Source organism: Siphateles boraxobius, unplaced genomic scaffold (genome assembly GCF_051911475.1).
Source record: "Siphateles boraxobius isolate OS27281-9 unplaced genomic scaffold, OSU_SipBor_1 77, whole genome shotgun sequence".
Classification (NCBI taxonomy): domain Eukaryota; kingdom Metazoa; phylum Chordata; class Actinopteri; order Cypriniformes; family Leuciscidae; genus Siphateles; species Siphateles boraxobius.
Genome location: NW_027509205.1, coordinates 13,235,097 through 13,250,187, shown reverse-complemented (window position 1 = coordinate 13,250,187; position 15,091 = coordinate 13,235,097). Strand labels below are relative to the sequence as shown.

Sequence of the window (15,091 nt, the reverse complement as noted above, 5' to 3'; positions counted from 1 at the left end):
ACTGCTGCAGGACTCCAGTGAGCTCTGAACCAGACTATTTTAATGTTGAGCAAGCAATCTCATTGGTGGCAGAATCAGCAGAGGCCAATCAGCTTGTCACGTAGTAAGGATATGATTGCTTGCAGGTTGCAAAAAAAGGACCTATCAGTCTATATGCCATTTAGAGTGTCATGACTAAACAATTTATTTTTAGGCCCTGCTCTCTCTCTGCTGGAACTATCAGCTCATTAAACTGAGTGACCTGTAGGATGTACAACAGAAACTAAAGCTGTCATTAAAGTCTGCATGAAACAGAAATTGTGACTAGTGTTTTCTTCCCTAAAGGATCTAAATCCAAATTAAACTGCTTCTCAAACAAGAAAAAATGTAAGGCAGGACTTTATTTTGTCCATCTGAAATCAATTGGATCGTTGAATCGTTGGGGTTTGCTATTGCTGTGATCTCGTGAGTGACTGGTTGCCTTACCAAGAGGGGGAGTTTATTTTGATTACTGATTTATGAATTTTAAAAAATTATGTGCACTGATAAATTATTCATAATAAATACTGCAATATTCCATAAATTATTAAATTCCTTAAATTGTCAACTTTTATTTAATGGGGATGTTAAGCCCAAAACCAAAATAAAGTTTCAGTAATTAACTTGGTTAAATGGGTAATTGAACTCGACGTGTTGTTCAGGGTGCCATGTTTTCAGGTGATAAATGAAACCGTTCATTATAAAGTTTTTCAGCAATGAGTCACATTAATTCAACCAAACCATTTTTTACATATTAATACTCTAGTAACATTTTTGTTCATGCTGATGTGATTATCAAAAAAGAACAAAAATGTAGGGTGGGTACTATGCATTGGTTGTTGACTGGATTGTGAAATGTGGCCATTGCACTTAAAAATGAATGCGAGCTTTTGCAGAGGGATGGGGTTCATGCCAACTAATTGATAAGCATCACAAGGTCTATAACAAGATCTATAACATACATTTACAAAATATTTTTTTTAAATGTTACCCTTCATTTTTTCTTTAAAAGGATAGCACCCAAAATGAAAATGGTGTCATTAATGACTTGCCCTCTTGTCGTTCCAAACCCTTAAGACTTTCGTTCATCTTCGGTACACAAATGAAGATCTTTTTGATGAAATCTAAGAGCTTTCTGTCCCTCCATTGACAGCTACGCAGCTACCACTTTGACGCTTCAAAAAGTTGAAAATGAAAAACTTTGTAAATTTAGAGATTGTTTATTTTAAAAACATTAGAAATCCTATATTCAATCTGTTCATCATATAAAGCCATTGTGTCTCTTCAGAAAATTTGGACTAAACCGCTAAATTCATATGGATTAGTTTTACGATCTCTTTATGAACTATTTGAAGCATCAAAGTGGTAGCTGCGTATGTTGTCTATGGAGATATTTGTGTTGATGAGATGACCAAAAGTCTTACGTGTTTGGAACAACATGAGGGTGAGAAATTAATGACAGAATTTAGATTTTTGGGTAAACTAAGCCTTTAATGCGGATTGCGGTGCTATCAACATTTATGTTTCTTTAAGCAGTCTCACTTAAATACTTCCTGCTAAACTAATGGCACAGGGGTGGGATTACCTGCATGTCTGAACAATAGGCATTTCACATTTCTCTTTTAATCAGATCATCTCTTTAACTGTAGTAAAAACCTTTTCCAAGTAAAGAGACTTGTAAATAATTTGTCATGTAAACAGTGAGAACAAACCTCAGACAAGTGAAATTTAAAAACATCTTTATAAATGCAAATAGAAAAAAAAATGACAACGCACAGCATCTACACAACACAACAGATATGACCATGTGAACAGTTCAGTCCACACTAAAGTCTGTCTCACACTGCCCAATAAACACCAAAATCCAATGGTTTTTGGTTCAATGTTAATCCTGTTGGCGTTTTATCTGGCAGTGCAAACCAGCCTCACATCATTCTATGACATACTGCTAAAATAGACAATTTTGAAAAATAAAACTTTTGGAAGAAATTTCATAGACACACACTCAAAAAAAAAAAAACAGTATTCTCATGCAGAATGTCACAGGATTCCCCTCACAGTGTCTGTACTGATCTACCTCCTCAAAAAGCTTCTACGACAGTATCACAGGAGTGAATGTATTCACATACGGGCAGAAATCAATCAACACGTCACACGGTTTTCCAACCGGATCCACAGTCACATTCATAACGTGCGTCAAGGTGTGTGATGACTCGGTATTAAAAATATTAAAGAGGCGGGATGTGTGGAAAATGTTATGGCAACAGAACCGTACTGACAAATGTAATAGAAAAGGCACTTCATTCTTCAACGCTCAGTGAAGACTAATAGTGAAGTATGATTACCTATAATTCTCTCCAATTCAATTTCAATCTCACAGCTGATCATTTGTCTTAGCAATAGGAATTTTGTTTAGTCTAGGTTTCCTGAGGGAAAGGAGCCAACGGCCCGTACAGAGCCATCATGTTAAAAAGGCCACCACTAGATGGTGGATATGTGCTTCTCGGTCAAAACAATCAACAGAAATCAGATCTCAAAACAAAGTTGCATATTTCTAGTAATGCTGCACACTGTGATACCGTCCAGGTCTGAAAGTAAACATGGGCCACTCCTATATGGTGTATAAACATTTCCAAATGATTAAATTACATCAGAGATAAAATATATGATATTGTATGAACACTAACCAAGAAGATTCAGAAAGGTTAGGTCGTATTCAACACTGCACAACACAAAACAGACTCACTCGGTCAATGAGGTGCCGTTTCCTCTGAGACCAAATACACAACAGTTGAATATACAGGTGTGGAGTTATCAGTAACACCTACTGTACCGTTTGAAACATAGTCAATCAACATTGCACATAAGATCATTAGGACATTAGAATGCCAAAATTTAAACATTTTAACACTGTAATTGTCACAGTTGTGCATTAAACAGAGAAAATTTGAAAAAACAACAGTTATGTCAAGACATTGAAAAGCAACTGGTTTAATGGTTCTGTTTCTGTTTAAAAATGGCACTCACATATCCATAAGACTTTTTTACATTCAACGCTACCAAGGCATAGTTCACCCTAAAATGAAAAATCTGTCATAATTTACCCAACCTGAAGTTGTTGATAGAGTTTCTATCTATTTTTTTCTCTCTTTTTTTTTTCAAGAAATACAATTTGAGGGTGAATAAATGACAGAATTTTCATTTTCAGGTGAACTATCCCTTTAAAGTACATTGTATCACTGTTAAACCACAGACTAGTAGTTGGTAAATGTTTGATAACAAAAAAAGAGAGATCGAGAGAAAAGCACAATTAATGTGCCCGTTAAATGTCATCTCTAACATAGAGTGCCAGGCTGGATACGCATCGGAATGCCACACGCACGGAATACCCCAAAACACATCAAAAAAAGAAACAACACAAAACATGTAACGTGTCAACAAAAATATATTCAGTATTCATAAATTACGAATTGTAACAAAATTAAAGTAATTCAAAAATAAAATATTGCATAAATAAAATGATGCATTAAGAAAAAGCTTTAATAAATGATGATTAACAAGCATTTGTGGATAAAAAAAAATTAAAATGCACAAAAATAAAAAATCAGATAATAAAAATTAAAATCAGTGCTTCAAGTAAGCCTGTCTCTACACATGTATGATTTATAAAATCAGATTCATGAAGTGAAGAGTGAAGATGGGAGTGTCTAGGCCACTGGACATAGCAGAGAGAATATTCCAATGATCTGTTTAATCAATAAATAATACAAATAACCTTCCATAACTGCCATAACATAAGAATGAGACCTCTCTGGTCTACAGACAGCTGTTAAAAGAATAATACACGCCAAAATGAAAATTCTGTCATCATTTTCTCACCCTCATGTTGATCTAAACCTGTACGACTTTCTTTTATTCTATGTTCTACAGAGGGAAGTATTTTGAGAAAGTTTCAGTGTTTTTTGTCCATACAATCAAGTCAATGGTAACCAAAATGGTTTGGACGGTCCAACATTCTTCTATATATCTATATTTTCTGTGTGTGTTCTGCAGAAGAAAGAAAGTCATACAGGTTTGGAACAACATCAGGGTAAATCATTTTGGGGTGGACTATCCCTTTAAGGGCCCTCTCCATTTCAGCCCTGCTGTACCAGCCTGCGATAGTGAGGCATGACCTTGCTGTCCGGGAGGTAGAGCGCCATCTCCAAGGCAACCAGAACCGTGAACTCCAGGGAAATCAACTCTTTGCGATTTATTCGGAAACGCTCCTCCAACCTCTATTCAGAGTAAGGCAGATCAAGGGCGAAAGAGAGAGAGAAAGTTACTACATAAATCATAATAAAAGATAATAAAATCCAAATCAGTAAGTCACTTACATCAATCAGTTGCTTAACCTCCTGTTTCTTGAGGTCACTGCTTATCTTAGCAGCTAGTAAAACGCAGGCGGCAGACACCAGCTTTCGGTTATTCTTGTTCAACCTCCCTTGCAGAACCAGCTTCTCAAAGTAAACAAAGGCCATCGCTATGGTAACTGGCTGTAGGCCACACTCCTCGCTCACCGAGCGCATCTCCCTTTTCAAACTGTGGTGCAATTTAAACTTAATTAGAACCAATTTACAACATGCCTATAAAAACAGCTTAAATATTAATCACATTTCAAGCTTATTAATTTCATTCAGCCTTATATGTACATAATGTTGTGATAGTGTTATGTGCTAGAAGACCCAATGAAATGGCTTAACGTGTGCCATTTCTTTCCTGTGTTGACATTTTCTATTACACCTGGTATTAAGATGCGTTTTGGTCGATCGGATCTCAAGTAGATGAGGGAGATGCATTCCCGTTTACACCTGGTGTTTTAATCCGTCTCTTTTGTCCACTTTCAACCACTTCTGTCCTGATTTCTTTAAGGGGAGGGTCTATGGTCGGGTAAATGTATCGGCGTTTCCAGTTTTTCCTAATCTAATGAACGAAATAAGCTTCCGCAATTTAAATACGAATACGCACAGAGACAACTGAAAAACTTATAGAGAGCATCAGCTTACATTTCTGCAATGAAAGCCGCAAGACCAGGCTGAATGCGGTGAGTGTTAGAAATCAGGAATGGGGATAGAAAATTGTGCTTGGTACGTTTTTTTGTCTTCAAACCAAACTTGCTTGGCTAGCGCGCTTCCCATAATGTTCACGTGTTAAGTCAGTAGGCAGTCATTTGAGGCTGTTCGAACACATTCAACCACATGAGCATTTACACTATGAAAGCAATCCGGTCGAATGTGTTTCCGACTACCTCTGGAAGTGGTCGAAAGTGGACAAGCTCAAAATATTTTAGACCCCGTTTACACCTGTATTAAGCATCGTCCACTTGTGAACCGATCGACCAAAACGCATCTTAAAACCAGGTGTAAACAGGGCCCAAGATGCACAAATGTTAAATTTCTGGCCACTAACCAAAAATGGTCAATATTAAAATTCAAAATGGATAAAACATTAGAAATAAAATCCTTGAAGTTAATTTAGGCAGCACAATAGTATAATGTAAATTTTGAAAAATGGATATTCATTTTGAGATTTGCAAAATGTGTTTTTAAAGATGAACATAAAACGTGATGGTAAAGCAGATCTAAATGTAGAAATATGAGCGTGCACAGTGACATTTCCAATATCTAATAATGCTAACAGACATGGACTAAAAGCAACACAACTCAGGCTTGTAACCATTTCATTTGGCATAAAAATGACTTTACCTTCTGATTTTGCTTAGTGTAAGCTTTATGTGAGGAAACTTCTCCTTGAACGTCTCATTCATGTCTTTCTTCAAGTCAGACGGTTTCACATACTCTATAACGGTTGTCTGTAGGGGACAAGGTGAATTATTATAGGTGTATAAAAGAATCATGTATGGCTTTTTATGGCTACTAAAACAATTATGGATGTGAGCATTCAACTTTTACAGCTAAAGCCTAGTCACCTGTTATACATAAGAGATCATGCTTCATGACTTTAGCTATGGTTAGACCATATTGAGCCCTAAGGGTTATCTTATGACATGCTGATGTGATCTGATATAGGGTATTAAGATGGGTTCAATGATTATGAATCACCAACATGTTGTAGTGCAATTCAAATGTCCTTTCAAAGCATTTTCATTAGTATCAGATTACTGAATCTGTATTGGTTCAGTTAAGAATCTTACCACATAAGATGCAAAAATTAACACTCGTTTGTGCTTCCCACAAGGCCACTGGGGGTCACTGAGTAAGTTGGGGTCATAGTCTGACAGCTCGTCCACACCTAGCAAGAGTTACAACATTAAACATGCATGTACACATGAATAGACTTTTTTGAAAGAAATGAATACTTTTATTCAGCAAGGTTGCATGAAATTGATACACAAATTTCAACATTGATAAGTGGGCTGAAACGTTAAGTAAACTTTATTGACAACATCCACAATACAAAAATGTTTTGTTGTCGAATAGTCATTTGGTCTAAAGGCCTGCAATAACGCGGTTTGAACAGTGGGACGCTGTAATGCAATACAGTAATGCATTGCAGCCTTCCCGGATGGAAGACGACACGGCGCTTCGGAGTGCAAACAAAGCCTAAGCATTAGAGTCTTTGGCTCTGTTTGGAAAGTTAAACATAACTAAAAAAAAAAAAAAAAAAGTCATATGCAGGGATGCTACACCCACACACTCAGACTCGCGCAATTGACACTGTTCTTACGCCACAGGTCAATTTTCTCATGAAAATGGAATTGAATAGAGTTGAATATATCAAAATCCAATCACAAGCTTATGAATAGAAATCGAATCGTGAAAATTGTCAATGCCCAGCCCTAATAAAAACACAGTACCAGTCATTGTAGCAGTTGGACTATTGATGACTTCTGAAGAGGACAGAAAACCTGAAGGAGATTGGTCTATTCAGTTTGCTTGTTGAAATTCATTAATAAGACATTGTTGGGGAGCATAAGACACATTCAAAAACTGCAGAGGCCTTTCTGACCCCACACTTTTTAACGGTAGTGTACAAGTAATGTGCATGCTGGAAATGCATGCACATCAGATAACAGTCCCCAATGAATAAATATAAAAATGCTATAATTAGCACATAATGTATCTGCAAATGTAACTCACCAGTATCTTGTATAATTGTGCTGTTGATTCGGGAAGGGGTGAAGTTCTTCTGCCCGTTGATACGGTTTCGAGACATTGCCGTCTGAGCTGTACTGATGTCAGGTGGGCCACTGCTCTTCTGCCTGACCAAGGCATTAGTTGGGAGCAGAAAACGGGCATATGATACTGTCTGCAACACAAAATTCCAGGGCTATCAGAGTAAACAAACATTTACATTGCGCAAAATACTGCACCTTGCACAATCATGCTTTAAAACAGATTTTGATACACCACCAAATAAACAACTAAGGAGGTTTCTAAGCCACACAATCATGCCTTTTGCTCAATCTTAGAGTAATATAACCCATCTTACCGTTCCAAAGTCCACCTCCACTCCTTCTAATCCAGGGACCATTTCAACTCCACCACCAGAAGAGTGTCTGAGTCTCTGGGATTCTAGTTTAGAGTCACTGCAGTGTAAAGATACATTATTAACAGTCAGAATTTAATAACTTTTCTCTGCACTGAAACAATTTCTTTTATTCGGATATTGAGATAAAGACTCCTCTGTCTCTTATTGCTGTTGCCTGATGCAAAAGACACTAGCGGTGCCTGTTAATATACCAGCAGACTGTTTATAGGCCGGTCCGTTTGTAAAGTCATTCTTCATTTACAAGTTATTATGGTTTATTTATATTAAAGCGTAGAATGATACATCTTTGTGTTTTTTAAATAAATGCATACTGACCAAAAAAAAAAAAAAATCTGCGAATGATGTGATTGGCCAGTGTATGACAGGTGGACAAATCACTGTAAACTGGACTGCCAAAAGAAAATCTAATCACTACTAAAAATTATGTTTGATCAATTTAATGGATCTCTACCGAATAAAAGGATTAATTTTATTTAAAAAAAAAACAATTATACATACTGACCCCAAACTTTTGAACGGTAGTATAAATTAAAATAATTTTAAAACAGAGCACTTTACACACTCAACATCCAGCTTTGTGAAAATCACTCAACAGCACATTTTCATCCTTAAATAAATAATTTACTCTTTTGTACATCATATTTCATAGTCCAGGCTTTACTTAAAGAAAAAAACAGTTGATTTGTCCATCCCTTGTGGATTTGCATGATATGAAATGAGTTGTTTGGCTGACTGTGGTGGCTCTGTACCTGATGTGATAACTCTCTCCATAGGGCAATACAGAGAAAGCAGCACACAGGGATCTCTTGGCACAGATCAGCACAACCCTGCAGGACACAGATGGCAATGCACACAGAACAGACAGCATCAGTCACCTAAACCATCCCAGTACACCAGCCATGTTTACACCACACAACAAGTGCATATGGGTCACAACAACATGCAGCACAACGCAAATGGGAGATCATATGGCACTGGAAATGACATTGGTGACAAAATGAGGCAACAAATGTAAAACTATTCTTCAACCACACATCCAGAAATTGTCAGTTTAAAGCAGCATGTAGCTTTCTATGTAAAAGTAGACTGGTCAGCATGACCAGATCTGATAACAACAAACTCTGTCACATTTCCCAGGAGGCTGAACAGCATCACAGTTAACAAGTCAGCAGCATGTGACATGGGTTATGTTCAAGGAGGTCAACGGGCCATTATAACATTACCGCTGATGTCATGAGGCTGGGGGTGAATGTGCACATGAGGCGTGATTTCATGGTTGATAATGCAAGTCAGGGGGTAAAAACTGTGTATTGCGTAATATACAAGATTACGAGAGTATCAGAAAATGCACTCATTTTTCTTTTCTTTTTGAAATTGAATCTCTTTGCACTATGCGTTTTGTTTTTCTACTATGTTTGTTCTTGCTTTTGTTTTTTTTCTTTCTTTAACCTGTGTAAAATTAACCACCACATAAGGTTGTGTATAATTCATGTTATTTTATGGTGCGGAAAAAAAAAGATAGAAGAAAAAAGAAAGAAAAGAACCCTTTGCTGATGCAGAATACAAAAGTAAATAGGGATTTTGGCAGAGTTTACCAGAGGAGAAAAGTAAGCTAGAGGGAGAAAGAAAAGGAATCAGGGAGGAAGAGCACTTTTGGAAGAATTTATCTTATGTAACCGTCTTTCATTACATTTTAATGTCTCTTGCCAAGGTGTAGTTCCATTTCAGAAGATGCAAGCGATCTATAAGTTTCCATTCAAGATTGATTTAATTTAGCTAGGTTGTTCCCCGTGTAGGCAGACACATCTACCCCATTTCTTCTGTCTAAGAACCTAAGTGAGTTATACCAGTGAGTACTTATGCCAGTTATTAAGTTAGCGAAGGAATCACAGAGTCTGTCTGAAGCTGCACTGTTTCACTTAGCATGAGAGCACAGAATTATACTGCCTGAGGAAACAGTCAGCATCCACTTTTTTATATTCACCTTATGTGACTTGTGTCATGAGAATTGAACTCCTCTATCCTTATTGTTGACAAAAAGAATAAAATAAAAATGAATAAAGTATTTTTTATAAAAAAATAAAATACAAAAAAAAGTTAAGAAGCTAAAGTTCAGCAAAATTATAGAAAGTATAGAAAATTAAATAATCAAATATTCATTAAACAAAAAGTTTAAGTTAACTTACTAACAAATAAAGTTAAGAAGCTAAAGTTCGGCTTAATATTTCATTGTCCCACCTAAAAAAATTATTAAGTAAAATTCAGATGTAATGTATGAGTATTTGACAATAATGATCATTAAATTGTTAAATTGTCTTTGCAATGCAAGTATCAAGTATGTAAATATATAACTATGGTATTATATGCATGTTATTATCAGTCAGTCTCAAAAAGGAACTCTCAGATTTTTTTGAACTCGGTCTCTGTGTCCACCAAAGTCTACTTCGCTTCAAACAGATTCAAGACCCCTGGTCTAGACTGATGGTCACAATGATTTAGCCAAGTAAGAAATGTTCCTGGATCAACATTTTGTTGATCAAGGAACAATATTTTTGTCCAAAACTTTTGTCCTAACCCTAAGCATAATGTAACCCTAAAATCAGAGGGAAATGATGGGTGAATAACACTGATGTAGAAGCACCTAATTCTGGTTGTAAACCTAAACTTGAGATAAACTGTAAACTTGTCCCTAAAATCTGATTGGTATTTTGTAGTTAATGTACAGACTTAATATGGGAAAAAACCCGCCAACTCACCTACTCACTCGAGTATCATATGGTCTCATATTCTTGATAAAGTGAACTTTCTTGGAAACCTTTGGCCCCGGAGACCCAGAAAGGTTACGTGTCCTGCAACAAGAATGTAACAAAATGTAGATAAACACATGCGAATTTAATTTGTATGAGCTTAGAGAAAAATTGTGATGTATTAAATTGAAGTAAAGGCATAATCTTTTGGCCCTTGACTATAAACTACGGCTTAAAAGGTCACCCGTCCAGCATCAGTCTATCAGCGAGCAGACCTCACCTTACATAAAGAGATGAGAGGGTGAGGGGAACAGAACAGGCAAACAACAAAGACGACACAGGACATGATGTGCGTGTGTACTGCAGTGTGATCATGAGGTGCGGTTTACATAAGCAACATAACCTACCAGCAGATAAAGCTTGTTGTGACTGGTTGATGGCCTTTATGCTATACTTCTCTGACTGACTCAGCAGTCTCTCAGTTATCAACTCTGACAGCAGTGAATTCTTATCACCATAAAAACCTTCCATCTGTCCTATGGGTCTTCCCTAATCAGAGACTCTGTTATCACAGTTACAGAGGACTTTATTTTTAAAGACAAATACAAAGACAAGACCTCATTATAACCATCAAACCTTTATTACTCGTAATGATTAATTAATAACTTTTTTTCAATACACTTTACAGTATATCCAAAACATCTTTGTTTAGGTCTTTTAATTTTGCCCAGAGTAGTCCAGATTATGAATGAATGAGTCTTATGAGCCAATTCTTTTAGTGAATCACAAAACATAGCCTATGGCACGTCCTGAGAATTCAGACTCTCAAAAGAATGTGTCTTATGAGCACGTGCTTTTTAGTGAATCATAAAAAAATGTGTGACTTCCTGAACAAATGACTCTTATAAATCGGTTTCTATTGTGAATCAAAAACATACATTGCTATTTAAACAGTCTGACAAATATCAATATTTATAACTTTATAAACTATAATCACTGGCTTCCGGACCGTATGCGAGTAGAGTTCCGCCTGAAGAGTGGTCTGTGACCCGACGTATGACATAGGATGTAGGAGTAGCGTAAGCTTAGGTGTAGTGATCGACCGATGTATCGGTCTACCGATATTTTTCCCGATATTTAAGCATTTTCCCATAATCGGGTATCGGTTTTGTAATATCGGATTCGCCGATAAACGGCGCCATCTTGTGGCCGTTTTGAGAATTCCGCCATTGCAGCCCGCGTCTGAGGAGATCAGTCAACAACAACTCTGTGCACAGGTAAAATATATGTTCGACTTACTTTGCTTTAATTATTCAACTTTATTTAACATAACAGACATGCAGAAATGAGATTTGAGACATAAATGCCTGATATAGTATATTTATGCAGCTTGGTTCTAACGAATTGAGACGAACTCATGGAGTCACGTAGTGTAATCCGTCATGTCCTGCCCCAATAAAGACGTAACTTTACATGAATTAAATAAAACAGACATGAATGAGTGCGTGTTGAAAATAAAAGCGCTGAATTTAATTCTCTATCTGTTGTATTTGCTCATCATTAGTCTCGAAAAAAAAGTTTGTTCATATTGCTGAGCATTCACTGGGTTGATGATCAGGAATGCTCAAGCACGGCCACTGAATGAAACTTTTGACAAGATTATCTTGTTTAAACACCCTAGATTATATGATAATTTACTACATAGCAATTATTTCGCTAATAAACATCTAAATATACCGCTTTGTGGAAATTAATTATTTATTATTTGCACGTGCGATCGCGTTGAGTAGCCTAAGTTATATTTCTTTGTAAATGCATATACAAACGGCATTTTGTCAGAAAGGATTTCATGATATAGACTGACAAAACTATTATTAATAATTAATAACATACTAGTTGGAAAATGCAATTATGTATATGCTGTTTTGTTTGTTACTTTCCTGACAATGTTGCATTCCAGCTAATATTATTCAGTGAATTAATATTACCCAGTGAATTATTCCTCACTCTTAGTTTAAACCTATTTAACGGCACATAAACCTTCTAAAACTGTTTAAAATGAAATACATTTCTGCAAAGGTGATATGACTCCCCTGTCAATTATTTTCTCCATATGAAAACATTAGACTTTTAACATTTATTTTGCCTATTGTTAACATTGTTGCTGCTGATGCTTATAAATTAAATGTATAATTTAGATATAAATTATATAATGTAATAATATAAATGTTTTTATTGTAATTTGATTTATTTACCATTTTTGAAAACAAACGAAGCAGGCTTACAGGGCACAATGTTGAAAGACTCTGTTTTCTACACTACAACTAGTTCTGCTTAACTGGGAGTATTAAGTTACACTATAAAATAGCTATGCAAAAATAAAATTCAGGTAATTTAGATTCCTAAAGTTTTTTTTGTTTTGTATGCAAGGAGGGAGTGATTTTTATAAATAAAATGGTTTGTTCAGTTAATTTGTGTTGTAATAATTGTGTCAAAAACAGAAGTATAACAGTAAACAAAGATCGGTTCTGCATATCGGTTATCGGGCGCATAAACATGCAAATAATCAGTATCAAATAAATAGTGCTGGGAGACAACTCAAGCTCCTCCCATATTTCTCTTTAAAAATTCTCATTTTAAACTTCTAATTCGTGACCGGTGTTACTCTATCCTCTGTGCTTCCATTTTCGTCATTACATCATGCGTCGGGTCAGAGTTCACTCTTCGGCTGGAACTAGACTCGCGTACAGCCGCTATCGGAAGCCAGTGATAATAGTTTAAAAAGTTATATAAATATGACAATTTTTCTTGCAAAAACGCATCACTTTGCTTCAAAAGGCCTTTATTTAACCCCCCGGAGCCGTATGGATTACTTTTATGATGGATTGATGAACTTTTTGGGGAATCAAAATCTAAGTTGCTTTTCACTCCCATTATAAAACTCGGAAGAGCCAGGATATTTTTAATATAACTCCGATTGTGTTTGGCTGAAATAAAATAGAAGTCATATAGACTCACTTTATGAGCAGCAAGTTATTACTTTAATCATGTCCGACTCTAAATTAACCAAGAATTGATTTTATGAAGTCAAAATGCAAATCAAAAATAGTTCATTTTCAAAATGTAGTTACAGATAAACATTATGGTTTTTGTTGTAATAAATGGTCATTTGTATTTATATAAATTATTTTAGAAAATGCTATTCCTAAGTATTTTATTTAATATAAAAGTTAGAACCAATATTTCGATTGCCTCAATGGTTGAATTTGTATTTCTTTAAAGTACTAAAAGAACCGGAACTAGAAATCCTTACGATTCCCAACCTGTTTATTTTGGCAGGTCTCAAAAATGTCGCACAAATATTTCCTGTCAAACTCTTGCCTAGAAAACAAGACATCAGATATGAAAATGAAAGTTAAACAATAAGGCGGAAGTCAGTAATTCAAGGGGATAGATTCGTTTTTGTTGGGTTTTTCTCGTACTGTAATGTCCACTGTTTATGATATTGCTTCAAAAGTCATAAACGAATGTAAACACTGGTAAACAACAGGCCAGATGCAGTTGTGATTATCCAAAATCGTGCTAAGATTTGGAAATAAACATAGCTTTCATAAACAAATATATATTCAGAATTCTTTAAGACAGCTGTAGAAAAGGTTACATTACTCAACATTTGTTTGAATGGTGTAATTTAAGCATACAAACCCAGTCAGAAAAAAAACGTCAATAACGCGTGTTATTGTTTGCCAAACTGCGTGCTTAAACAAAAGCTCACCTTTGACGGGGATCAGGCACAGGGTTGGAGCCCGGGAATTGGCTGGGTGTTTTACTTGATCCTAAAACCGGATTCAGCGGTCCAAAGGTCGGTGAAAGAGGGGGTGCCTGGACTGACAAAGGATCTGCTCGTCCATCCTCAGTAAAAACGTCGCTGTTCCCTTGGTTTAATGCTGGAGGAGGGCTCAGAGGAGCAGGGTATGTGTTAGTCCTCGGTATAGGGGTCGCAGTTCCTCCGCTGATGGAGGATGTCACTTGTGTGAAGGTTCCGTAGCTGCTGGATGTGGACGGAGGGGGACCCGTCACAGCCGACGACACACCGACATCTAACGTTACACACCGGCTCTCGGCTTCCCTAGGGCCAACGATTCCATTGCTTAGGTTGTAAACCGGTCGCCCGTCCAAAGATATATTGGTGAGAAACAATAATGCTGCTTGTCTGCGACGGGAATCACGGCTTTTTCGCAGGTGTTCTTTGTGTGGTTTGGCCGAATTAGTCCTCGGACAGACGCGAGGACCGCAGGCAGCGGCCGCCATTCTACTGTGAGTAAGCTAAAAGCAGACAGAGCTATTAGAGCGACTGAGGGGTTGGCCACGCCCCCTGACACCTTATTGGTTCAAATTCCTGACACTTGCATATAAATGAGACTTTGTCTCAGTGGATTGGACGAGAAGTCTTAGTTCATAAATTTTTACAATAGCCTGGCTTCAAATGTACAGGAGGACACAAGACATCTGTTGCTTTCTTTGACTATGACACATCATATATTTTTAATGAGAGTGACACTTACGTTTAATAATTTTATATATTTGTATATTAGATGTAATTAAATGTTTATTTCTAAAAATAAGTATTAAGTTCCCCCTAAACTAATTATCAAAAAGTGTCCCACTGTATTCACCCTATATTTTATTACTAGGCTGTCTGAAAGCTGTCTCACTCCTTCATAGGCTTCTAGCTTTCAGATTTCATCAAAAATATCTTAATTTGTGTTCCGAAG

At 36.4% G+C, this 15,091-nt stretch overlaps 1 protein-coding gene across 2 annotated transcripts; it reads right to left on the bottom strand.

Moving 5' to 3' along the window:
• Nucleotides 1-1,740: 1,740 nt before the first annotated feature.
• Nucleotides 1,741-14,667, bottom strand: cables2a (Cdk5 and Abl enzyme substrate 2a). Of its 2 annotated transcripts, XM_077217927.1 has the most exons (10): nucleotides 14,092-14,667; nucleotides 10,326-10,418; nucleotides 8,319-8,396; nucleotides 7,510-7,606; nucleotides 7,158-7,326; nucleotides 6,875-6,925; nucleotides 6,212-6,309; nucleotides 5,763-5,869; nucleotides 4,395-4,599; nucleotides 1,741-4,295 (listed from the first exon to the last, which is right to left on the bottom strand). In XM_077217927.1, exons 1-10 carry the CDS (start codon nucleotides 14,625-14,627, stop codon nucleotides 4,155-4,157), a joined length of 1,575 nt encoding a protein of 524 aa, XP_077074042.1. In that variant the 5' UTR covers nucleotides 14,628-14,667; the 3' UTR covers nucleotides 1,741-4,154. The 2 variants fall into 2 exon arrangements, with proteins under 2 accessions (XP_077074042.1, XP_077074043.1); XM_077217928.1 differs by lacking the exon at nucleotides 6,875-6,925 and having other exon boundaries at nucleotides 14,092-14,652.
• Nucleotides 14,668-15,091: the final 424 nt, after the last annotated feature.